Below are 26435 nucleotides of genomic sequence, written 5' to 3' on the forward strand. Positions count from 1 at the left end.
CTGATGACAACTACACAGAAAATTCAACTTCCGCCCTCTTCACTTTTCAGGTGACCATACGATACGGACCATGAGAAGAAAGTGAGTGGCAAAGTCACGGACCAACATTAATTTTCCGCAAATGTTTGGGTAGGAAAGTAACAATGGAAAATTCAGAAGAGCCGTGGCGCTTCAATTGTATGAGATGTGATGCAATACCAAGTAACTGCAAGCTTCCAAAATGATTAGCTCGTCATGTTTTATACCTTCAGAACTCCTAAAATATGGTTCCTGACTATGTAGCAAGAAGCAGCAGCAGTTTTATCTCATATAAACTTCAACAGTTATATCCCGCAGAAAAAATACAACTCTCACACACTAACTTCCAACTGTCAGGAAGACTTTGCATGGAGATAAGTTACAAAGCACACCCTGAAATCAGCAGCGCTGCAACTAACCTCTTCCCTCCCAGTCAACATAATGTCCACCTTAACATCTACATGACAAAAGGATTATCTGCCTCTCTTTGCATGTTTTTAACAGGATTACAAAAAATTCATCATTTATGTTCTTACATAGACGTATGATCTACCACCATGATGCCAAATTTTTAGTTTTCCACCCGGGCCCTTCATAGTACCTTTTGAGTTACTGAACTCAAATTTGAAAATCAATTATGCAGCCACCACAATTCTCTGCAGCCTCTAGTTGTGGAGTGATTGAGCGATAATCTGCTAACAAAGATGACGACAGAATATTTTTAAGATTCTGGTATGTTTTTTGAGGTGCCTGTTTACTGCCATCATGACTGCTATGTCCTGTTGGCTCCAGCTTAAGCTGCCTTCTCTTTTGACTGCCCACGCTTCTTTGGTTTCCCTTGCCATGAGGAAGGTGCAACTCTGGTTCTCAGAAGCAGAATGAATACATTTCAGTCAAAGCTCGGAGTCTGTGGTAAGAAGAAGTTTATGCAAGGGGACAAAAGGAGTAATAGAACAAAAACTAATGAAAAAATAAAACCTTCCTTAACATCTTAAAACAGGCACATTGTGGTATGGAAAGATATTTCTTCATAATCTGCAGGGCAGTTACTCTACCACTGAGCAGCAAAATTTTGTTGACGTGATATACAGATGTGCAGTGTGCAGCCCCTGATTTCCATAAACATTGGTAACATGCATTATGCCAGGGTAAGCCTAGCACCAAACAATTATGAGAGGATTCAACGAAGTACAAGCATTCCTGAAACTGCAACCAGAGTGAAAGTCCAGCTCATCTACAGAAACTCTAACAGTACAAGTGCTCAATTTCTTTGAGGTCTTATGCCTATATTCAGTGTTGTAAGTCTCTCTAACATCCAAGCATGGTGCATCTGTGTTCTTATCCTGTAGAACTTTTACAAGTAATTTGACATGACTTCGATTAATCTCGCATTTGGACAAGAATTTGCATTGCCAGTTTCCAGGCTGCCATACTCAGTGAAGCTCTTTGGCATCTATAAAGTCGTTATACTCTCAAGTACTAGAGATGTTGGAAAAGTTACCAGTGTTCTAAAGATCTCCATCTTAACTTTAGCTTTAAGTAATTTCCTCTTTGGTTCATATGAAAGTGTTCTGTTATTTCACTTGCCAAACAGACTATTTATGTAACAGCTCATGAAAAGGTAAGTCATCATAATTCAAAGTACAAGAATGAAAAAGAAGGCATCACGTTCTCGTTTGCAATTTGTGATGGTTGTTCTATCAGGCTAGCTATTACCTTTATCAACATTAGAAGAATCTAGGCCTCTTTTCAGCGGGTGAGATCTTGTAACACATAACCATGTTCCCTCACCATGAGTTTCAATTTCTGAAACAACTGGAATATGCCAGTGGCCTTTCTCTGACTCCTGTTGACACGGCAACAAATTGGTATCCATTGTACTGCAGTCATACTATTAATGTACAATTTGTCTTTACTAATGTTTTGCTTCAACAACATTCTTCTCCATAAGAGGATTTTGCACCAAAAAGATGACTCGCATAGCTTTTGGCATCTTTGAAAAAGGAAAAAATCGAGGAATCAAAGAAACCTAACCTGAATTACAATAGAACATGGAGGTGGCATGTGAAATACTGGACCAGTTTCGGAAAAGCTGAAGTGTACCTTCAATTAACAATACAATTCCTTAGTAGGAAAAGAACAAATTGCATAATAATACTAGACATTGTAAAGAAACCTACAGGAAGAAATCAATGATGCTCTGGCCCTTGAAAAGAAAAAAATTGAGCTCATCTTGTTTTAGACATATTAAGTTCATGATGGCAACAGCATTAACAAGAAGAAATGCTAAAGCAATGGTCAACTCACAGAGTGAATCGGCAAACTAACCTGGGAAATGCAGTTCAGTTTTGTAATATTCTTTTAGGTCTTAATCCAATGAATAAGGAATGCTAATTAATTAATCCATCAGTCAACTTGTCTAGAGTGTAAATTCAATGTTTTTTCTTGCAAACTCCTCAAAGATCAACAATGACCACAGTCTAAGAAATAAATGCACATTGCTTGGCATATACAACTATCATGGAGGCTCTCATTCTTCTGAAAATCAAGAAAAAGGATAGCACAGCGAGCAGCAGAGTTATGTCTTATGATTTTAGCTAGCTCTTTTTTCTTTCTCTTTGGTAAGTAACTTGCTAATTTCTGCTGCCAGAACTGTCAATGATATGCTCATGCTGTTGCAATGGTCCTATTTGTAGTCATATTATACTTCTGAATGCATCTAACACTTTATGAGATGATTAGCACTGCCCTGCTCCAAATAAACAATGGTAGATATTTTCATTTAGCTATAACTACTTACCTGATGTCTTTCTTTCCATTTAGGGAAAAAATCATTTCCCAGAAGTTGAAATAAGTGGTCTCTCATCTCGTCATTCGTGACAATTAAGCATTTAAACTTGATGGCTGCATATAACCAGTACCTAAATTTAACTCAGATGCATTAAAGTTTATCACTCTAAGTAAACAAGAATAGATGAAATTTGAAGTATTATAGAATTTGTAGTTCTAACCAATCATCATTTGATCCAGTAGGAGTTGCATAGAGTGCATCTGCATTTTTCCACTTCTCAATCAGTGCTCGATTGACAGGTTCATTCATCTTATCTCCAGTTAGACGCCTGTTATGCAAGACAATGAGTGGCCATTTCTTAGATGGAAGCATTTGACGAAGTCCATTAACAACTGCATTAACCTAAACAGAACATTGTCAGAAAAAGAGAGATAAAGATAGATTGATTATGTGTTATCTTTGATCTGCATAACAATAGAAAATCTTGCCTTGGATGGTTTAAATTTTCTTTGAGTGTAAAGGCCAATATTTGCTCCATCTACGACTGCTTCAAACGGTCCGTAATAATCGAGCCATTTCTGCAATTTGTTGCATATTCTTCATCGTACCATTATATATCTAGATTAAACAATCACGATTAAGAAATATAACGTACTTGAAATTTTTCAAAATTTGAATTTTTATCTCTTTGTATGGCAAGCGAAGTCACTGATCTGGCAAAATGTTCAGTTTCTGCAGGATCAAGGTCAATGGTGACTAATTTTTCTCCACAACATCTGCATAAGCCATCAGATCCCACAGATGTACGCGAAACAGTCCAGCGCCCTTTACCCAACCAGCCCAGTCCATGCCAACCGCCACCTCCATTTTCCATTGCTTTCTTTATGAGTCTTTGACCCAATTTCCTCTTCCCCACTCTTGAAGCTACCTTGCTCCTGAACCACTTCTCGATCAAATCTGCAGTAGAAGACGAGACCTGCCTAACGCTTGTTCTTAGCTTATGCAACAGATAATAGACTCTGTCACTCTTTCCAGTTTCTACACTTACTCTCAAAAGGGCTTCAAGTTCTGGCTCCTCTGGACAGACACCATTCTGCAACATATGTTCTTCAACCATAAACGCTTTCTCAACATTTCCATTGTTGCAGAAAACTGACAGTGCAGGACCATAAGATCGCAATCGAGGGTTAATTCCTAATTCTTTCATTTGCTTTACAATATCAAAGGCCAAGTCTCCATCTCCTAATGACATTGCAATTCTAGCCACAGATGTAAATGTCGCTTCATTCATTGGAACCTTATCAAAAAGCATGTTATTATATATTTCAAATCCCCTTTTAAGTGCGTATCTCTTGACATCCAGAGTAACTTGAATTCCAGAACCTTCTTCTCCCATCACATCTGTGTTCGCATGCTCAGTGTCAGACTTCATGAACTGAACCATCTCATCTAAACTTTGAGGATAGGGTAACTTAGAGTCATTTGAAAAACTTACAGGATTGTTTACCTTAGCCGGAAAACCATTGAAATCCAGCCCCTCTTTATTTTCAGAGTTTATCTCCTTGGACAACCCCAGAGGATTCAAGCTTCTATTACCGCTACCGCTTTTTGCTGGCTGCACAACACCAGTGGCAGCAGAAGAACAAAGATAGAGAAGTACAGCATAATGGTACTGCCCCAAATTTATCCCTTCTTTCCTAGCTAAATCATATAGCCGAATTGCACCTATAACATCCCCCCTTTTAGAGCACATATCGAGCCCTACCCTCAGCACAGTTCCAGGTGTATCAGCCTTACTTTTCTTAGAAGCCTTTCCTACCCTTTCAACTTCCAGCTGATTAATTTGGTCCTCATTCTCCGGCTTTCTTTCCTTCTTGCTAGTGCCCTTTCCATTTCCCTGTGCTTTCTTGACATCTTTTCCTGTATTTCCATCCTTAGACCTCGTCGACGAAAACTGAGGACTCGTAACTGTTCTGCTTTTGGGGTTTAATCTAGTCTTTGCATGTCTATCCTTCAGTATAACTCTTTTCTCAACATTATCCGCTACAGCTGCATCAAAATGACTACTTTTTTGAAAACTTTCACCAATTCTTCTGTCCCTCAGACTATCAGAGGAAACCCCAGAACCATTCTGCCCAATAGCTTTATGGTTGTTTCTTGAGACATTGTGGTGGGTGTTCCTGGGCAACTTTGCTTCCAAGGGGGCAACATGCGCATTAACTTGAAGAAATGGTGAAAATCTTTGGTTGAATGCGTGCTTCGTTGTTGAAACATTCAAGAAAGTGATTAAAGCAGAAGAGTAGTTGCAGTGAGCAAAGGATAAAAGTTGGAGTCGACTTTGTTGCAGGGGTGGGCAGGTGAAGGAGGCCATACGTGGCCGCTAAAATAGGCTAAGCATCATCGTCCATTTTCCTGTCGGGTGGACTTATTTTAGGTATTTGGAATGTAATCCATAGACCCGGGTCTGACTGACAGAGTTGTACAAGGGACCGAATTTTCATTTACTGGGGTTGAACACGTACAGTCCCCTCTTTTCCTTTGAGGCGCGCCGCTGTTTATCATCTTCACTGAGACACTTCCTTGCTTGTTTGGACAGCAATTTTCCAAAGAAATATTGCTATATTTTTTATAAACATATTTTTTAATTAATTTTTTATATTATATATATCAAATCATTCTAATAATTTTTTTACAAAAAATTTAGAAAAATACAATCCAAACAAGACCTATTCCAAAGAAAATCAATTTATTTAGATCCATCAGTTTATGAAAACAGGATTTTACAATAATATTATTACTTGGAGCTTGACTGCTATATTTGACAATTTCTTGAGCCAATGACAAATGATGAGAATTAACCGGAGCAGTAGTATTGTCGAAGACAAATGATGAGGAGCAACATCATGACGACCGCAAAACGCAGTCGATTATGAATAATCATATCCCTATTATATACCTGCGAGAGATTCCAATTTCCCTTAATTGCAGGAAAGGTGGAATCCCAAAAAATAAAGAGAATAATAAAGAGTGTGTTTGGATTGTAAGTTATTTGAAATATTTTTACTGTAGCACTTTTTGTGATGTGATGTATGTGAGATAAAAAAGTAATTGGGAAGGTAAAAAGGTGTATTGGAAATTGTAATGGTGATGTCAGCAAATATATTTGGCCAAATAATTGGCTGTCCAAACACACTCAAAGGCTTGTGATCTGTTTTGGACAGAGTACTAGTGTTATTTAGAATATTATTTGAAATAATTACTCTAGCATTTCTTGTAATGTGATATATGTGAGATAAAAAGATAATTGAAAATATAAAAAAATGGGTTAAAAAATATATTTATGATGCAAACGAAATATTATTTAAAAAAATGAAATATCAAACAAACCCCCTCCTTATTAGCTTATACTTCAGAGAGTGCAGATTTCTCTTCGTCTTCTTGGATTGTGGGAATGGGAAACTTGAACTCAGGCAAGCAAGATTGAACGCAATTTTGCATTGAGTGGAATAAGAACCATTATAAAAATAAAAATAAAAATTAAGCTCGCTTCAGAAACTGTAAGTAGCCTCAAATCTTGTTAACCTGAGTTCAAATTAAATTTGGCCTAAGTTACATATATATAAAGGTGATGAATTTCACCATCTTGCCAATACGTCAGAATATAACTTCCGTTTACTGATGCTGGAACCAAGGAATCCTTAAACATCACATGCAGTCAAACTCCAACATATCGAAGTGAAAACAGCACTCAAGCCATTAACTCTCTCTTTTGCAGACTTGCACCAGCCAATTGATTATAACATGCCAATTTCACCGAACAAGAGTAGTTGAGCTCTAGGACAGATGCATACATCGAAGAAGGACAAAAATCAGAGGTGTCAAAACTGAAAGCGAAATGTTATTTTGTAGCATAGATGCATTTTCAATTTCTGAAATTCCGAAAAGTAAGAAGCCTAATTCGTAGCCAAGCAGAGAAACAGCATCACTGGAACCAGTCCACAAAATGCTGTCATAAAGGCAATGAAATACCTGTGCCACACAAAGAGAAGAGATTGCCATATCAATTTGAAGCTATTGTGCAAAATGTAACAGGAAATGCAACACACAATAAAGCCACATTTCTAATAATAGCATAGTATAAAGGTAAAGGAATATCTAATAGCAGGCAAATGAAACTGAACTTCGTGATATTAACTCTGTTTTTCCAAACTTCATGCTTGCAATAGGCTGCAAGCTAGCTCCCTTAACATTTCAACAAGCCTAAGCAAGATTTTTTCCCCCCCAAAATGCACGTCAAGTACAAGTTTAGAGGATGACCAATCATCTAAGAGGTAAGATCCTTGAAAAAATTTGCTTTTAACAAATATCAAAGCAAGTCCACAGCCATATATGTAACCTATATTTCCCATCCCTCTTCTTCAGATGACCCAAAAGGTCGCCATAACAAACTCTTGATGTCATAAAACTTGAAGCTTGAATTCTTCTTTAATTATCCTAGTGAATGCAGTTAAAAGAACAACAATGCCGACTTTTTAACTGACCCTGGAAACATAAAGCCCTATTACTCCATCCCATCAGTCCATGGCCAAGGACTGGCTGTGAAAATAGCCTTTACACCCATGCCTAAATATACTTGAACCTTTGACATTTCTAAAGAGCAGGAGGATGAATAGTAGTGATTCCACTCCTGTACTTGAACCTGCAGCTCAAAGTGTAACCTTAATACGGGAGTGAAAACAGCTATAAGCAACTAAAATGTAACACAAGGACTTCCACTGCAAAAACTCCTTTCCAAGTCCCAAAATAAATCCTACAAGCAGGTCCAAAGTCCTTGAAAGTAGTCTAGAGAAGACATCCACAACCTCTGTAAGCATGATTGCCTAAATCCAACAGTTCGGAATGCGGTGTAATTTTACTATCCATAAAATTCATGAGTGACGCAAAGCAAGAATTTGAACAAAAAGATAACCACAAAGGGAGATAGTCTAAAAAGTCGCAATGAGACAATTAGCTGAATCATGCCTGAAAAGTTAGGATGCACTTTCTTGCTGATTACACATAAGCAAAATAGAAAATTGTCAAAACAGATAAAAAAAATTGATTCCACGCTAACATATTCACATTTCATCAATACATGCAATACAAAATTGACACATACTTAGCCACTGAATACAGATATTAGCATACAACATTCACATTTCACGAGTAGTTTCACATCCATATCAGCTTAAAGCAGTTGCAAGCAACAAAATGACTTCAATGTAATCCCAAGTAATCAATCCTAACAGTATTACAGCAAAACTATACTTTAGTTTTAACGAATGTCACAACGAACCTTGCGGAACTAATCCCCAGAGACGTGATTCGATGGACAAGCTGGACGTCAGCCGAGCCGAAGCTATCGCACTATGCAACGGTAACATCGTCTCAGCACCGCTCAACTCCACAGGTAACCTAAGCAATTCAGAATTAACATTTAATCATACCGAAATGGTGGCTATATCAGAGGATGCGCGTGTATACGTTAGGGTTTGGATGAACTCTGAAGTGAGGATGAAAGATTCATTTAACCTTGAAATCCACGAACTGCGTTTAGCGGCAGATTGAGAGGCCGTCGAAGATGATATGGAGGCCGGAATTGAGGCTTTCTTGTTGCCGCCAAGTTTGAGAGCCACAGGCTGTAATCGAGAAGATAATCTCGATAGCACCCGAGAAGTAGAAGATGCCATTGTGGAACAAAGCAGAGAGCGTGTTCGAGCAAGAACAGGAGGGTTTCCGAGGGTTTTGTTACCAAAACCCATATTACGACATCGTTTGCTGTTGGGCGTGCAACGATGTCGTTTTTATTTTAATTTCTTTTTTGACAGAAAATTGATTTTTCACTAAGAAATCCTTCAATTGATAAGTAGGGGATTGAAACGAGGGAGTTGATACATTGGCAGTCTCTTGCACTTCTAATGATATGGAAAACCAAATACATTCCTATATCTCGTTTCAATTAGGGATGTAATCGAACCCACCTCCTCATTTAATTAAGAATGTAATCGAACTGAGTTCTTCACAAGTAATTCGGTCAAAAGTTTGACTCGCACTAGATCAAATCGAGTGCGAGTCAAGTATGAGTAGCTCGATAATTATTCAAATCGAGTTCGAGTATGATTTTTTAAGCTCGGTGGCTCGTCAAACCTTATCAAGCACAAATTAATTAATTAAAAATTATATATTTAGTTATTACAATTTTACCCTTTTAGGTTTAAGAGTAGTAAAAATTACCAAAATTACTCTTTTAGTCAAGTCAAATACTCGAGCTTGATCATATTCGCAAGAAAATCGAGCATAATCGAATCGATCTCAAATTTTTGAACCACTATTCGAGTTTGAGTTCGAACTCCGTTTCTACTGCTCGCTTGAACTCGAGCAATACCTCTCTACTGTCGAGTCGAGCTCGAGTATAACGATACTCGCACTCGATTCGACTTCATTACATCCCTAATTTCAATTGCAGTGTAGGTAAGATAAGGTAGTTATAATTGCTATCATAAGTAGGGGTATTATGTATTTTTACGTCATGAAATTTGTCAAATAAAATACCATCATCATATATGTGAATGACAATAATGTGTCTCAAGATTTTTTTTAATTAATCTTTCGTACACTGTCAGCATTAGATAAATGATAAATATATAAATTTTGAATTTAAAATTCAACTTTTGCACATATGCTCTGTTTTTAAACTTGGACCGGATCGGGCCAGTCTAACCTGTCGAATCGAGAACCGACCAATTGTCCGGCCCGAATTAACCCTAAAAATAGAAAAATTAAAAATTCGGTCAAACCAGGGTTTGACCGGAAAAATAAGAACCGGGTCTCTTTTTTTTTTCTTTTTTTTGAAAGGTCAAATATTTTTAATATTATGTTTTGACCCCTAGGTTATTAAAAATTATTAATATATCTCAAATATTTCATACTTTATAAATGTTGTCTTAAAGTTTGGTGTTATTTTTCAATTAAGTCCATAATTTTAATTCTAAACTTGTTAATGCTCATTAAATAACATAAATTGCTACTTAATTGTTCTAATTTCTTTGTATTTTCTTATTAAATATATTTGAAACATCAAATATATATAAATATATCTTTATTAATATTAACATGCTATTAGGAATTTTACATATAATATTTTAATTTTTAAATAATTTTTATTTATGACGTCATCCGGTTCAACCCCGATTGAATCCGGTTGAACCCATTGACCCCTGAGCCCTGAGCTCAACCGAGTCGATACCCGGTCCGGTTCTGAAAACATATCACATATGTCATAGATCCAACGGTGATAGTGTATATACTGTCAGTGTATATAAAATTTACTCTCTTTTTTTTTTGTTCAAAAAAGGTAAAATATTAAACAAACAACTTTTTATTCAAGTTGAGATCAAAAAATTAGAGATTTCGAATTCAAATCCTTTACTCCCTTCCTACTTGGTTGAGGGTTTAAAGTGATTCTTACACATCTTATTAATAAAGGATTGTTCTAGTTCGGATTGAAACTAAATTTCCCTTGAATTGAATGCCAAATGGGACACAAATAGAAAATAATAGACAGATACTCTTCTATGAAAAAGAACTGAAATCTTGTAAGAAAAGTGAAGTCTATGAAACTCTATCTCGTAGAGGATGCTAATTACACTTTACCCCCCTAAACTTGGGGGTAAGTAACACTTTACCCCTTGAATTTAGAATATATACACTTTACCCTCTACTGACATCAAATTTTAGAATTCTGTACAAAACTTTAGTGAACTGACATTAATGCCTATATTATTTGTATGGACAACTTTATCTATTAGGCGGAATATTGGCGCCTAAGTAATAAAACCTTATGTAACGTTACAAAAAGAAAATAAAAAAAGACGAAATAATCTTAAATGTTATCGGTAACAAGTTTAAAACTTCTAAAACTCTTCCAATACTACTACTTCTTCCTATCTTGTGCAAATCATGATTCCTCTCGTAAAATAACAATTGGTAGCCTTTTGATCAATGAGGCATCAAGGAGATTAAATGTGAAAGTACATCTTATCTCTCGAAATATTTTCCTTCTTGTTTGAGCATTTTGATGAAATATGAGGGGCTTTATGCATCTTCTGCTATCTAAGTTGCTTTTCCAGCTTGTATATTTTGTTTGGATTCCTAGATGTTTATCAAACTATATAGTGATTAAATAGTGTACTTCTTTAGTTTGGAATGTGCAAGAGTTCAAGTTATTTTTTTATAGCCAAATTTGTAGAGAATATTGAGCAACAATTAACAAAGTGATCGTTGGGATTGTATTACAAATTGTGCTCCACATGTAAAAATTTTAGTTGGGGTTAGTTTTGGAATGAAAATTGATGATGTCATTCAAAACCCTCAAAATGTTAACATCGGGGAGCAAACTGTATATTTCCTAAGTACAATGGGGCAATGTGTTACTCACCCCAAGTTCAAGTGGGTAAAGTGTAATTAAACCCTTCAAAAATCACTTTTAACGGAGCACTGAAAACGCTTGTAGATCAAAAAGAGTAAAAGCATACAACAATACTTTTTTTTTTTGGTCAGACAAGCATATAACAATACTTGATGTAAAATTATTGTTCGCTCGGCTTTTAACATGCCTTGAGATAATACCCATATTACACAAGCACACGTTCATATTCTTAAACACATACCAAATGCTAAAAGAGGTATGAAGCCATGAGGTACGTATAGCTTACGGCTCACATCTTAAAGGTATTTGAAGCCATGAGATAAATATAGCTTACAGTTCACATCTTAAAGGTTTTTTAATTCCGTGGATTCACATGAATCTCGCTTCCTCTAAAACTATTTTGTTACACTTGTATGATCAAAACTAAGAAGTTTAATAGCACAAAAATTTCTAATAGAATTGTGTTGTTTAAAAAGTAGATTTCTTTTCTTTTGGAAGGAAGTAATAGTCAGCTTGTAAAGTTTTGGAAAAAAATTGCAATTGATTGTCCTTAAAACTAGAGCCGTTAAACGAATTGAACTATTCAGTAGTTCGATTTGTTTTGATTCGTTCGTATTCGTGAAAGGCTCGTTCGAAACTTTAAACGAATCAAATTCGAACAAATTTTTTTGTTCGATTAATAATCAAGCGAACACGAGCATGTTCGTAAGTTTTGACGAACGTTCTCGAACATGGATATAATTGTCATTTGACAAATTTTATGGTTAATTTTATGGCTGGACTTTTATATTTGGAGGGAAAATTGCTTTGTTTTATTTTATTGTTTTATGTTAATGTTAGTTGTATAGTTAATGAATAATATAATTTAGTCACTTAGTGTTTTAATTATTTTTTAGGATGATTAATGATTTATATGGCATATTTAAAACTTAAAATAATCTGAATTCGAGTTTTTTGAGCATGTTCGCGAACGGTTTGTTTATATTAAATGAGTCGAATATGAATTTGAACTTGAACATGAATTTTACTTAACGAGCCGAACATGAACATAGGTTTGGAGTTTAAAAATTAACAAACGAATACGAACTTTGTTCGAACCGTTTAAAGAACAGAGTTCAAACATGAGATATTCGGTTCGATTCGACTCATTTATACCTCTACTTAAACCCCAACTTAGATTGTTCAACTTTAAGTTTCCCTCTTCTTTCTTCTGCTCGTAAAGTTTAGAATTTCCCTTTAAAGAATAAAATAATTACACTTGACTTGTACATAAATGAAAATTAAAACTATACTTAGCTCACAAACCAATGACATCCTCTTTCTTATTTTTTTTTGTTTTTTTTAACAATTTGGTGAAGCAAACATCCAAGTAGGTGCCAAGGTGTCAAGCACCCTTTATAGGCGATTAATTAAAATTTAAAACTTGGCATGTGCGACGAGTTAATTGCATGCATGCAAACAAAAAGACTAACAATTCCCTTAATAAACCCATTCCTATAGGCTATAACTTTGCTTAATAAGAAAAATCTCATTAGAGGTGACTGGGGTTAGAGAGGACGAGAGGGATGGTTAACTCTCCATTAAAAGGGAAAAAACAAAAAAATAGTTCGGTATTGACCAAAATGAACCGCCAAAAAAATCGGGCCAGCGTGCAGGTTCATAATAATTTCTACAAATGGTCAACGAATCAAGTCGGGAAGAAATTCTCTTGCAAGCTGCTCCCACCAAAACCATGCCTAACGTCTGCGCCACTCATTATTGGTCTCCAAACCAAAATGAATGAAAAAGCCACTGTACTGGCTTTCCTAAAGTTTTTAACAACCATCTTTTGGGGTTTGTTGCCTTTTCTTTATTCGTCTTATTACGCCTTCACATTTGGGTGTCTTGTCTCCATCTTTTATCAACCAATTATATTAACTAGCAGTGTTATATTATAGCTGATAGTTGATACCTTTGGTCATATAATCAGAAACTCCCACACACCCAACAAACGGACCCCATCCTCCACGTTTTTCCACAAGTCTCCGTGATGGGAATTTATTTAACTAGACCAGGAAAATACTACTGTATTAGATATGCTTTATAATAGCGCGAAACAACTACTCCAAGCATAGATTATTCCAAAAGAAAAAAAGAGAATGGGAAAAGATAATACTGGTGGAAAAAAATTATCCTACTGAAAAGGGTCTTGAAAAAAAAAATAAATGGGACTGATTGCTTAATTAACAATTTGAATTGGTAGTTTAAAGATGCTACCACTTATAAATTTTTAATCACATGAGTATCACATGACTTGTCATTATATATATATATATATATATATATATTTGGATTAGAATATTATACGCAAAAAATGACTGACATATTTTTTATAATTGTTTTATATGGTAATTTTTTTTATTCGTTTCAATTATGCTTTTTAAAAATATTTTGAAAAAGATAAAGATAATTATAATACTTCAAGATAGAAATATCGATTGAAAATATAAAAAGGTACTATTGTTAATTTTCACCAAATGGGCAACCCAAAGTCCAAACCGTGATTCACCTTCTAGTTGTACATTTTTTCCGAGACAGTTAGCCCAGCCAATTTCATAACTTTACAGATCGGATTCCTTGAACTTGCAGGGAAAAGGGGGCAAAAAAAGGGACTAAAAGACTTTTCATGATCCGACCGAAAAAGAAAAACATAAATCGAATATTCAAAATATTCAAATCCTAACTAGTTGTGTCACTACTACATGTGATTGCACGTAGTCCCTACGCGATCCCACCAGCCATGGCAGACCGCCCCAGCGATCCGCAGCATGTTTGTTTGGATCCCCTGTTTTTTAAGAATTAATTTTTTAAATATAATAAAAATTTTAAAAAGTACTTTAAAAGATAATTTAAAAATTAGTTTAAATTTTTTTAAAAATTTTAAAAAATATTTCAAAATATATTGTAAAAACTCTTCTCATCTTAAATATTTTAAAATATTTCCTAAAAATATTTCAAAATATACTCTAAAAACTCTACTACAGTAAAATTTTTCAAAAACACCAAAAAAAAATAGCTAATCCAAACGGTTGCGTGCTTCTACAGTAAAGCTATATACACGCGCGCGCACATGTACATACGTATATATATCTATATATATATATATACTAGTATGGTTCTGGCCGTGCTACGCAGCGGCCCACCCACTGATATGATCAACTAAGTCTGTAACAATGAGAATAATTTGCTAAGGTTGAAGAGGTAAATAATATTAGAGATAATGATATTAAAAAATATTTTTCTCCATCCTAGGACACGAGTTCAAAATTATTTTTTTATTTAACGTACATCATATTAAAAAAATAATGATTTTAAAAAAAGTTATTTTAAATAATTTTCTATCAAAACATGCTTGCTTAGGGTCTATTTGTATCAATGGAAAATTTTTTCAAAAAAAATGTTTTCCCTTTTTTCTGATGTTTGGTTGAAAAAGTGTCCAAAAAATTTTTTTCTAGAAAAAAGGTTTTACTCTATCCAATGGAAACCAAACTTCTGCAAAAGGTTTCAGTGAATCTAAATCAATAGTATTGTTGGTTACATCATCTTATTCAATTGTTCATAGAATTTTCAATGAATGCTTTAAAAAGATTTTTTTTTTACCGTTTTTTGACTCTCAAATTGATTGTGGTGTTTAACATGGATTGTCTATAGTAGTAGTAGAGAGATACTAACTGATAATTATATTAGAATGCGAATTTTTCAAGAAAATGATTTTCAGCGAAAAGATTTTCTTGGGGAAATTATTTTACAAGCAAACAGACGGACCCTCAAGTGACACTACTTTACTACTGGACGTTGTTGCGCCCCGCCCACCCGCGGCTACATTTTACCATGCAAAACCATTCACACAGTAGTGAGCTCTCTCTCGCGTCTCTCAGTTGTCACCAATACAACCTCTCATCAAAGTGGAGCAATATTTATTTTTAATCAACAAAAAATACAATGGTGGTAAAATGAATACACTTGCGACGGTAAGATGTCATCTTTGGCTTAAGTTTTCTTCCGCAAATGAGATGAAAAGATGGCAAGTTCTCGGCAAATACAAAAATTGCAAATGCTCCCAGCACTTCTTTTGTTGCGTTTAACTCAGGTAGACGGCAAAATTTCAAACACTCCTAGAGCAATAAAACAGTGGTGGAACACAAACGGCTACTATAGTTCAAAACTTTCTTCTTTGATAACCGAGTACACGACGCTACATATCGACATGGTTGGTCAAATGTTGATCATCCACACATATGTTTCAAATTTTAAATAATCACACTTCACTTCTAGAGCCAACAGGTCAATGTTCATCAACTCCCATTTTGCTAGGAAATACACAGCTAACCTTGCTAATGCATCTGTTGCGTTATGCTGCTTGTATTCCATCCACTACATTCTTGGGAATCCGCAGATATTTGGACTCTTTCACCCAGCTTCAGCCTTCACAGTAGGGCACCTCTTAAAAGTCGGGCAACCCTTGAAATTAAAAAATAGAAGAAAAAGCAAAGATAAGTTAATCCAAAGAATTATCATCATAATTATATTCTTTTATGCATAACATCAAACACATAACAGTCTTTAATTAACGGAAGACAATACAAACAGAAGGTAGTAACATTTAAAAAAAATTCCAGTCAAAATAGGAGAAGAGAATATAGAAGCGTACCTATGTTTTCTTTGCTCGGCTGAATGCTGGCAAAACTCGGAAACAGAAGTATATAAAAGGCTGGCAATAGTAAGTTTTGGAAGCTGTACCATAGATGATAACTCGGTACAGCAGTCATCCCTAAATCCCTAAAGTGAGCAGATTTTTGGGGAAAAGAAATTTCAGTGAGCCGATTTCCGGGACAAAAGAAAACTTCATATGCATGTGGAGGATTTTTTCGGTGGCAATCGAAAGAAAGTACAATTAGTTGTTGGAGGATTGGTAGAAAACTGAAGATTTTGCAGGATGATAGATTTTGGGGGAAGAGAAATTTAACTGAGCTGAATTTTCGGGCAAAAGAAAACTTCACGTGCATGTCGAGGATTTTCTGGGCTGCAATAAAAAAGTAAGACAATTAGTTGTTGGAGGAATTGGTAGAAAAGTGAAGATTTTGCAGGAAGGACAATTAGAAAGGGGAAGCAAGTTCTAGCTACCTATCCGACGGAAAGAAAGGGAAAGAAACTTCACTTCATTGACTAATAAGACCATTAGGTGGTGTTGACTAACTTACATGACAGAGCAACCAGTTCTAACGGACATGACACAACAATATTTTAATTCCAATCAATAATTCAAAAACAACCCATGTGATAAAAGGAGTCCATAAATAGTCCACAACTATTTGCATTTGACCGGAAAATTATAAAAGAAATAATTTGAAATGTACAAAAATAGCCCTAAATAGTTAGTAACTATTTAAAGAGCTAGTTTTCATAAAAGGATTCAATTGACCTTTCTGACCAATTAAAAACCAAACAAAAGGAACAAATGAAAATAATTAAACCATTGTTACCAATTAGCCCCTAAATAGTAAGGAACTATTAAGCCTTTGAATTTGGATACCAAGGCTCAAATAGACATTTCTCTCTCTTTAATGTCCAAAATAAAGAAATGAAATTTGTTTCCTCAAATGAGACCTTGACACTGAGAACTTGAGTTGTTCTCTTATCTAGTTGGTAGATATATGTATCTAGTTGGTAGATATATGTACAAACACCATCTCCGCAACTGCGTTAGCTCTGACGGTATCAAAATTTGGTAGTTTTATTGCGATGCCAAAATTTGCAGTCATTTCGTTCTACAAATAAATAAATAGTAAATACTACGGCAGCATCACCAAGGATTGAACCGACGCATATTTGACTTCGCCATAGTCCTCTTTCTCTTCTTCTTCATCTTTTCTTTCCGGCTGTTGTTGAACTTTACCGAGAGGCGAAGGAGCTTCGTTTCTTTAGCAGTGCTGAGCAACTGAAGGCATGGCGAAGCCAGGAGTTACGATGGAGGTTGGAAACGACGGCGTTGCCGTCATCTCCATCTACAATCCTCCAGTCAATTCCCTTGCTATTCCAAGTAATCTCTCTAAATTAGTATATGATTATACTGCATTTATTTATCCGTTGCTAACTTTTGTTAACAAAAAAAAATGAATTTGACTGCAGTTCTGGCGGGGATAAAGGAGATGTTTGATGAGGCGGTGAGGAGAAATGACGTTAAAGCTTTAGTTGTCTTTGGTAAACTCTCCTGATTCAGTTCTCTTATAGAAGGATTGATTGGTTTAATGTGATCCTGACATGTACGTGTGACTATAGTTGAGTATTTTTATTTGCTTAGCTGCTAGTTTATCCAATTAACCGCATTCTGAGCGTAAATTCATTGAAATCTCGTCTGGATTAGAGTTTTCAGAAGTAATTGATATTTAACGGTTCTCGAGCTTTTTATTTGGAATCGTTATCAATTAATTTCCATTTTTTACCAAAACGTTAACAACTACAGTCTGTCAAGTAACGTTCAAGGTTTTTGGTTTAGTAGAAATTGATGTTGATTACTCTGTTGATGTGGAAATAGGTTGGCAGGATTTAGTTGATTATTCCTTCTAGTTCCTATGTACATTTCTCCTGATCTGGTATAACTGGATACGATTTTCTGAATTTTACAAGGTGGACAAAATTAATCTCGAAGCCCTAGTCAATGTTCTGGGTGACCCTTCCTTGGAATTTAGATAGTTATGTACTGTGGGACACTACCTTTTTCTTTTCTTAATGTATTTATTAAAAAAAAATTGCTCATTTCAGTATTTACTTTTGGAATTTGATTCATTAAATACACTGCAAGGCAGAAGTTATCTCTATGTTAGCCTTTGCGACGAGATCATCTAGAAAGGTAATGACAGTAGTCTGGAACATTGTAACTACAAATTTTCATCTTTTTAATCAGAAATTGGTTAGCATCTGAGATAGGATATGATCCAAAAATTGTCTCGCTAGGTAGTGTGTTTTCTATGAACTTTATTCCTTGTCATTTGTTTTTGTTTGATTATGATATTGATGATATCTTCTTATGGGTGAGAGAGAATTGCTTTGTTGGGGAAAGGTATCTGATTTTATTTTCTTTTCTTTTTCACTTGGCATTAAAAAGGCAAAGGCGGGAAATTTTCTGGTGGTTTTGACATCAATGTATTTGGCAATGTCCACAAGACAGGTAGATGCCTATCTGCACATTTAAGTTTGTCCATTGTAGTTCATCTCATGGTGTTATGTTATCTGGACGTCATGAAGTGCTAACTTGACACATGAACTTGCAGGAGACAATTCTGTGTTACCAGATGTATCTATTGATCTCTTGGTCAACACTATTGGAGGTCTTTGCCTCATTATCCTTCAACTTTTAAAAATTTGACTGAGAGCGATTGTTTTTTTCTATTTTTCGTTAGTTTAGTGATTATAATTATTGCTTGTCTTCACAATTTCAGATGCAAAAAAGCCTGCTGTTGCTGCTGTAGAAGGACTTGCCTTAGGGGGTGGCTTAGAGCTGGCAATGGTTAGCGGGATTTTAATAATTATTGAAGTTTCTTGACTTCTGTTACCCTGAGGATTCTTCAATTACTCTTGACTTTTTGCAGGCATGCCATGCACGAATTGCTGCTCCAAGAGCACAACTTGGCTTGCCAGAACTGACTCTTGGAGTCATTCCTGGATTTGGAGGTCTAGTTTTATTTAAAATCTGCAGTTCCTTTTAGTTAGATTCATAGAGATCTGAGAAAAACATCATAATGATATCCTAACCTGAATGACTGACATGAGAACCATGCTTGCTTTTTAGGCACACAACTTCTTCCAAGGCTTGTTGGTTTGTCAAAGGCAATTGAGATCATGCTGGTGAGTTCTGCTCCAACATATCGGTAGAAGAGAAAGAAACCCTTGAAACTTTTGGCCTAGTTGCTAAATTATACTACATATGCATATGACACACAACAGTTGCAGTATGGTTAGGGGTGTATGTATTGATTTTAGACGAACTCCATCATGAGTAATTATGAATCTGATTTCTGTGTTCTTTTCTTGATTTATCTCAAGTCATGACATGGGATATGTGCTTCCAATAATGCATCCACTCTAGCAGTTCACTGAGGGGGAAATTTCATTTGTCAAATATGTGCTTCCAAGTCATGACTTGAGTTGAAATGCTTGATTGTTAAACCTTCTGCATTTAAAGCAGTTGAATTGAATTTTATGATTCTTACACTTATTGAGGTTGCGCTTTCTTTTAGGTCACTGTTTCATAGTATATGTAAATAGGGTCCTTGTGCAACTAGATTACAACTGCAGGCCTTGCATTGGCAGGAATCTCCTATACACGGTTTTCCATCTTTCTAGTAGTTTGGTATCTTTAATCTCTCTCTTTGAATTGTTAAACTCATAACGAATTTTGCCTTATGACATATCGTGGTGTATTTATGGTCATAGTTGTTCATGTTCATAAGTATCATGTATATGGTGGTTGCTAAGACTAGAGAATGGAAGATAACCATTTCTTATTTTAACCTATTGTGCTGAATGATTACATGGGAGGGAGGGGTGCATCCTGTTACTTAGATGCTTTTTTATTGCTACACATTCTGCGTAGCAAGGCAGAGTGTAGATTGACTAAACTATCCTACTATTGCATGAAATTCCATTTATAGATGTCAATGCTTTTGGCAGTTATCTAAATCAATAATGTCAGAAGAAGGAAAGAAGTCTGGTCTTATCGATGAAATTGTATCTTCCGGTGAGTTGTTGAATGTGTCTCGGTGTTGGGCCCTTGACATTGCTGAAAGGCGCAAACCGTGGTTGCGTACGCTTCACAGAACTGACAAGTTGGGCTCCCTCGCTGAAGCACGCAATATATTGAAGGCAGCAAGACAACAAGCCAAACAGGTAGCTCGAAACATGCCTCAACACCAGGCATGTCTTGATGCCATAGAGGAAGGTGTTGTTCATGGAGCATATAGCGGAGTTTTAAAGGTAATTTTTGTCTGTGCTTCTAAATTACAGTTGGCACTACCTGATAAGTTTTCTCCAAGGAAGAAAATCCCTTACGATTTTAACATGGACTGAATTCAATGGTGTCCTTTCGAAGAATCGAATTTACTGGTTAAAACTGTCCACATAGATGTTCTTATTCTGTTAGGATCCTGTCATTCATCACCCATTGTGCAAACTTTTTCTTGTCAGACAAATGCTTTTTATTTTTCTTCAGAATTGCTTGTAAAAGCTGCTAAATTTTTTCTACCTGGTTCTTGTGGTGAATAGTATCACAAGATTGACAAGAGACGGGCACTGATGTTGGACCTGAGAATTGTTCTTTGCAAAAAGAATTGTCATGTCACTACCTTGAGATGTGAAATTCTAGTTTCCATGCTAATTGACAGGCCTTACTCTCATTTAGTAACCTTTTTCCCTCTTTTTGGCAGGAGGCAAAGGTATTTAAAGAGATAGTTCTGTCAGATACTTCAAAGGGTCTTGTTCACAATTTCTTTGCCCAACGGGCAACATCAAAGGTACAATTAGTGTGTGATAATGAATTGCGAAACTTTTCCCCTCTTTTTGTTTGCCTTTGTCTTTCCCTCCAGCTCGACTAAACGAAGATCTACCAGGTCCAGTCCTTTTCGTAGATGATGATTTCTGTCTTTAACAAATGGCAGGTACCTAATGTTACTGATGTTGGGCTCAAACCAAGGCCAGTAAAAAAGGTTGCTGTCATTGGTGGTGGTCTTATGGGTTCTGGCATAGCTACTGCACTTATCTTGAGCAACATTTATGTTGTTCTCAAGGAAATAAACTCTGAATATCTCCTCAAAGGAATAAAAGCAATTGAAGGTAATTGCTGTTTGCATTTTTATTGGTTATTGCATCTGTTTGTCTAATGAACTGATGCATAGACAATTACTATTAGGAAAAAGAAAAGAAGAAAGTAAGGGAGAGGTTGAACTATATACCAGGAATTACCATACCTGGGCTTTTGGGCTACAATGTAAATTGTAGTGCTGTATCAGGCATGGTTATATCATCAGTCTTACATAAGTCTTGTAATGCAGCAAATGTCTGGGGCTTGGTGTCTAGAAAAAAGTTAACAGATGATAAAGCACAGAAAGCCCTTTCACTGCTTAAAGGTGTAGTAGATTACTCAGAATTCAAGGATGTGGACATGGTGATTGAGGTATGGGCTCAAACATGTCTTTTTTTTTTTTTGAAAGTAGACTTAAACTTTCTTATTTAGCTTTACGGGATTAAAACTTTGATGCAGGGCATTCAGCTATAGAGTACTAAGTGGTTTGCTAATTGGAATTTTTTTTTATTTTGAAAGTATTTTTTGATTAACTTGTTTCTCCTAATGTAAGAAAGGTCTTAGAACTGTGCAATGTCCATGAAATGTAGTTATTTGATACAAATACATCCAAATTGCAGGCTGTTGTTGAGAATATATCCTTAAAACAAAAAATATTTGGTGAACTTGAGAAGATCTGCCCTCCACATTGCATTTTGGCAACCAACACATCTACCATCGATCTAAACATAATAGGGGAAGGGACCAAATCTCAAGATAGAATTGTGGGAGCCCATTTTTTCAGGTTAAAGTTTACAGCTTTTCTCTTTAAATAAATTTGAATGTTATAGGCATTTTGATTCTAAAATGCAGAGTAAGGTGTAATTTAAAATTTTTTATTTCTCAAATCGATTAACTTCAGTACTGGCAACATGGTTGTTGGGTCCATGTACCAAATTTCATGTTTCTTCCAGAAGAGACATATCAACCACATAGGTAAATATAACAATTGGAGCTTTGATGTTGATACACTAAAATGAAATTAGCCTTTTAGATTCTCCATAATGGATTCAAATGATCTTGCTTATATTTTACACTCTTTAATGCTGCAAAAAGAAAAGGAAGTGAACTCCCAAGCATTAGGCCTATCTAAAATTGACCCTTGATCTTCTAGCTATACACGATTTACAGTTCTACCCCAAAGCTTATCTGAGGCAAGTAGGTAGATGAACACAGTAGTGCAAAGAATATTTTTGGTGCTGCACTTAGCTGCTTAATAATGTCATTGCGTTCATATCATGCTGATGATTATGATTTTTGATAATGAGAGAATTTCTTCCTTCTGGATCATGCATTGGGAACAAAGAGTATAGACGAGAAAATTAGACATTGCAACAGATTTATTTTTGTGCCAAAACAAACTATGACGATGGTGTTTGTATTGTCCAGCCCCTTTTGAAAAGATGGTATGAGAATCTTTCCTTGCAAATGTAACAAAAGTCAAGTAGTTCCCTTAGATTCCCCAACCACCCCCCCCCCCCCCCCCAAAAAAAATAGCTAGAATTACAGGAATCTGACATTTAAGAACCAACAGAAGAAAAGAAAAGAGCAAAATATTGTAGGATCTCGGGGAGCAGATTTTAATACTCAAAAAGTGGCTCATTTGTTCACTACTCTTACTGCTTCTGATAGTTGCTTTTTCTGTCGATGTCCCTTGTAAATGCTATTTATTATTTACATTGACAACCACTCTTGCTGAAAAAGGCTTATATTCCAATTTGCTAAGTTGATGTTGATGTGAAACAGTCCTGCACATGTGATGCCTTTGTTGGAGATTGTGCGGACTGAAAAGACTTCTGCCCAAGTAATTCTGGACCTTATGACAGTTGGAAAGATTATCAAAAAAGTACCTGTTGTGGTGGGAAACTGTACCGGCTTTGCTGTCAATAGAGCCTTCTTCCCATACAACCAGGGTGCACATTTTTTGCTTCATTTGGGCGTTGATCCATTCAGAATTGACCAGCTGATTAGCAACTTCGGTTTGCCTATGGGACCATTCCAGTAATGTTTCTCTCTTTCATGTTTTAGGATGTAATTAAAAATGGTATGCAACTAGGCATGTTTCATTGTCAAGCATCCCTTTTATGTGTAGACATCAAGCTAATGGATCCAATAGATCCTTTTGGGAATCTGGAGTTTGATGATTTATTTCATTGCTTCATGGAGATAAGTTCTGCATCTGCATGCTTTATTTTGGGAACGGTGACTGTAAAAGGAAAATAAATGGGAGGGAATTAAATGGTTTATTTGCACTTGGACATGTATTTGCATTTTGAAGGTTTGAGGTTGATATATTAGATTATTTCTGTAGCTTCAGGCTTATTAATGTATTGGTGTTAAGCTGGGTCAGCATTCCATCAGCCTGTTGTACACCATGCTGCTGGTTTTAATTCCATATGATAAATGATAAACACCATCAGCTTCGAGATGAATGAGATTGTTGCATGTGCAGGCTTCAGGATGTAGCTGGATATGGGGTTGCTGTTGCTGTTAAGGAAATATTTGCATCTGCTTTTGCTGGTCGCACATTTGAATCTTCTCTAGTAGATTTTCTAATAAAAAATGGGCGAAATGGTAAGAAGTTTTATTTTTGCTAGGTGTATAGCGAATATTGGAACTTTTTTGCTTTTCTGTTCTCATCCAATTTAATGGTGTTGCAGGTAAAAGTAATGGGAAAGGGTACTATATATATCAAAAGGGAAGCAAGGCAAAACCTGATCCATCAGTTCTACCAATTATTGACGAATCTAGGAAGCTTGCCAATGTGATGCCTGGAGGAAAGGTATTTCCTCACTATAAAAACCTATATCGTAGTATCTTGAGATATGACAGACATAATTTAGCCTCCTCTTCTGCAGTTAGATCCTGCATTCTTTTTTCATGTTCTGTATAGTTGGCCTTTTTGATTTAACTTTTATGCTGGAAACTACTGGCAGCCTATATCTGTCACTGACCAAGAAGTTGTTGAGATGATTCTCTTTCCCGTGGTAAACGAGTCATGCCGTGTGCTGGATGAAGGAATTGTGATACGAGCATCAGACCTAGACGTTGCATCTGTTCTTGGAATGAGTTTCCCCACTTACCGGTGAGTGATTACATGACAATATTTTAGCTTAAAACCAAATTGTATCTTTAATTGAGGCCAAAACATATGGAGTACCTTGAGATGCTGCAACCCTTTCACTCACAAATTAAAGGAAACCTTTATCAAACAAACCATGCTTCTATGCTTTTATACTCGCTCTCTTCAGTTTGTCATTTTAACTATGTTGAGCTGGATAGATCTGCTGAACATAAAGAATGTTGTTCATTCTCTCTGCAACTTTCCATTATTGAGATCCAGCTGAGCCTGGATCTCTCAGCCATTGGGACTAGTGTGGAAATGATTCTTGCTTCTCACAAACACCCCAACCTCTATCCAGCATTCTCCTGCTGCCATCATCCCTTTCCTCTGGAGTCCCAGTGTTTTCCTCTATAATCATCCATTTTACCTTTATAGACACTGCAGAATGCTGAAGAAGTTCCTGGAACATCTAAAAAATTCTTTTCTATCCTTCTTCGAGCTTGCTGGTAAAGCATAAATGACTTATATAGCCATGTATGCATGTAGCCATAGCCATCATGTACAGAGTTTCCTGGAGTTGCTAGCAGTATGTAGCACAGGAATGGAGCTCCTTTTGGTTGATGCCTTGCATTTCCTGCCATTTATCCATGGCACTTAGTACCCATTACCTCTACCTTTCTAAGAACTTGCCATGTATGTACAGCCTCCCTTGGAGTTCTGATTGTCAGTTCTTTGCTATATTATCCCTGCAAGAGAGGCTACCTTAACACGTTCATGCTCTACCAGCTGCTGTCTCACCCCTTCTCCATTTATAAACAATCCTCAGATACATCGGGGGAACACTTGTCACCCTAGCTTACTCTTAATTGAACCGCTTCACTAGTATCCCTGAAGGTAGATAGTGTGCAGCGTACATTTTTGTTACCTTCAAGCTTTATGCATTGTCTGCAGTATTATCCATTTTTCTCCTTAATATGGTATTCAAATAAATGTGTATATTACTGTTCATTTTTAGAGAAAAATCAGAGTAGACATATTCGAGGACATTAAACTTACTTTCTTTGTCTTCTTCTTCTTCTTCTTTTAAATTTCAGTGGTGGTATTGTATTCTGGGCGGATACAATTGGGGCTGACTACATATATAAAAAGCTCAAAAAATGGTCAGAAGCTTATGGTAACTTCTATAAGCCATCAAGGTTTTTGGAAGAAAGAGCATTGAGAGGAATACCACTGGTAAAAATTCTCGTTCATTTTGGACTTATTGCATTAATTTCATTTGTATGATTTGGTGGTCATATGATCCTGCATTTGACGATTTCACTGCATGGTCAGATGAGTTTTGATGAATAGGATGTATGTATACGTGAAGGAAAACATTTTAGTCATAGTCCTATTATCTCCGTACTATTAACCTGGATCTTAAAATCTCCATACTCCCCTCAAATTGACCACTCCAGCTTTGCTACTCTTTCAAGTCAAAGTTATTACAAAATTCACAGCAAAAATTTTATCCTTTAAGACAGGTCCATGGAGATATCAACGAAATTTACTGAGGGAGATGTGTAGCTGTAACGTGTTTCGTTCCAAATTATATAATTCGTGTGTTTTGTGTCGCGCCATTTTTTTAAAAATGGGGCGCGACACTTGGGAAAAGAAACTGCACTATATCTTAGTCCTGAAATTTCTTTGCCCTTGTTTGTGGTTAAACTTGTATATGAGGCCTGATTAGTGTTCTCTGTTCTGTTGCAGAGTGCACCGACCTCAACGTCTTCAGCTTCAAAGTCACGCCTCTAGGCAAAGTGTATCTGCAGACGCCAAAGCTTTAGCATGTAAAGAGTTGCAGAAAATAAGCACTGTTTGGCGGCCAAATGGGAACAAAGTTCCCAATGTGAAGGGAAGGTGGAGAAATTACGAGGAATGGGGATATGGGTTCCTAGATGGTTGTCACTAGTAGCACAATCGGATCTATAAGTTTCTACATTTGTTGTTTTTAGTGTGTACACTTTTTTTTAGTGTTTACACTGCGCGATACAACTTGATCCAGAGCAATTGGCCTCTTGTGTAGTGGTTCTTAGGGTGAATCATTTTTATTGGGTTTTAATTTATTGATGAGTGCACTTTTTCTTCATGTCATTGGATCTATAAGTTGCATTCCAGGTGAAAATTTTGACAAGGTAAGGCTAAATCCCAACTTTTGGGTGGTGGCCTTATTAACCCCCGG

General features: G+C 36.1%; 3 protein-coding genes across 3 annotated transcripts; 1 reads left to right on the top strand and 2 right to left on the bottom strand.

Annotated features, from left to right (window-relative positions):
- Positions 1 to 277: 277 nt before the first annotated feature.
- Positions 278 to 5282, bottom strand: LOC113774829. The gene is made up of 7 exons (XM_027319462.1): positions 3465 to 5282; positions 3298 to 3387; positions 3030 to 3211; positions 2819 to 2939; positions 2053 to 2121; positions 1735 to 1864; positions 278 to 878 (listed from the first exon to the last, which is right to left on the bottom strand). The coding sequence occupies exons 1-7, from the start codon at positions 5178 to 5180 to the stop codon at positions 637 to 639; spliced, it is 2550 nt and encodes an 849-aa protein (XP_027175263.1). The 5' UTR covers positions 5181 to 5282; the 3' UTR covers positions 278 to 636.
- Positions 5283 to 6362: 1080 nt separating this feature from the next.
- Positions 6363 to 8578, bottom strand: LOC113774860 (protein NUCLEAR FUSION DEFECTIVE 6, chloroplastic/mitochondrial-like). Its single transcript, XM_027319504.1, has 3 exons — positions 8381 to 8578; positions 8145 to 8263; positions 6363 to 6838 (listed from the first exon to the last, which is right to left on the bottom strand). The coding sequence occupies exons 1-3, from the start codon at positions 8536 to 8538 to the stop codon at positions 6819 to 6821; spliced, it is 297 nt and encodes a 98-aa protein (XP_027175305.1). The 5' UTR covers positions 8539 to 8578; the 3' UTR covers positions 6363 to 6818.
- An 8451-nt stretch (positions 8579 to 17029) lies between these two features.
- LOC113773209 (peroxisomal fatty acid beta-oxidation multifunctional protein AIM1) lies at positions 17030 to 26347 on the top strand. The gene is made up of 18 exons (XM_027317795.1): positions 17030 to 17355; positions 17445 to 17516; positions 18421 to 18483; positions 18587 to 18643; positions 18755 to 18822; positions 18905 to 18986; positions 19105 to 19160; positions 19986 to 20288; positions 20738 to 20824; positions 20969 to 21143; positions 21362 to 21483; positions 21732 to 21895; positions 22897 to 23151; positions 23603 to 23724; positions 23811 to 23932; positions 24087 to 24235; positions 25309 to 25447; positions 25964 to 26347. The coding sequence occupies exons 1-18, from the start codon at positions 17262 to 17264 to the stop codon at positions 26006 to 26008; spliced, it is 2175 nt and encodes a 724-aa protein (XP_027173596.1). The 5' UTR covers positions 17030 to 17261; the 3' UTR covers positions 26009 to 26347.
- The last annotated feature ends 88 nt before the right edge of the window (positions 26348 to 26435 follow it).

The sequence above is a fragment of the Coffea eugenioides genome, chromosome 6 (genome assembly GCF_003713205.1).
Source record: "Coffea eugenioides isolate CCC68of chromosome 6, Ceug_1.0, whole genome shotgun sequence".
NCBI lineage: Eukaryota > Viridiplantae > Streptophyta > Magnoliopsida > Gentianales > Rubiaceae > Coffea > Coffea eugenioides.

What these genes read in the sequence shown, in the direction of transcription:
- LOC113774829 (XM_027319462.1), bottom strand. Translation starts at nt 5,180, where the DNA reads ATGGCCTCCTTCACCTGCCCACCCCTGCAACAAAGTCGACTCCAACTT. An exon ending in CAAATTTTGAAAAATTTCAA is followed by an intron (nt 3,388 to 3,464) that starts GTACGTTATATT and finishes AACAAATTGCAG; the next exon opens with AAATGGCTCGATTATTACGG. An exon ending in GAAAATTTAAACCATCCAAG is followed by an intron (nt 3,212 to 3,297) that starts GCAAGATTTTCT and finishes TGTTCTGTTTAG; the next exon opens with GTTAATGCAGTTGTTAATGG.
- LOC113774860 (XM_027319504.1), bottom strand. Translation starts at nt 8,538, where the DNA reads ATGGCATCTTCTACTTCTCGGGTGCTATCGAGATTATCTTCTCGATTA. An exon ending in CGCAGTTCGTGGATTTCAAG is followed by an intron (nt 8,264 to 8,380) that starts GTTAAATGAATC and finishes TGAATTGCTTAG; the next exon opens with GTTACCTGTGGAGTTGAGCG. An exon ending in CTGGGGATTAGTTCCGCAAG is followed by an intron (nt 6,839 to 8,144) that starts GTTCGTTGTGAC and finishes TGTGTGGCACAG; the next exon opens with GTATTTCATTGCCTTTATGA.
- LOC113773209 (XM_027317795.1), top strand. Translation starts at nt 17,262, where the DNA reads ATGGCGAAGCCAGGAGTTACGATGGAGGTTGGAAACGACGGCGTTGCC. An exon ending in CATATAGCGGAGTTTTAAAG is followed by an intron (nt 20,289 to 20,737) that starts GTAATTTTTGTC and finishes TCTTTTTGGCAG; the next exon opens with GAGGCAAAGGTATTTAAAGA. An exon ending in GTGGGAGCCCATTTTTTCAG is followed by an intron (nt 21,896 to 22,896) that starts GTTAAAGTTTAC and finishes GATGTGAAACAG; the next exon opens with TCCTGCACATGTGATGCCTT.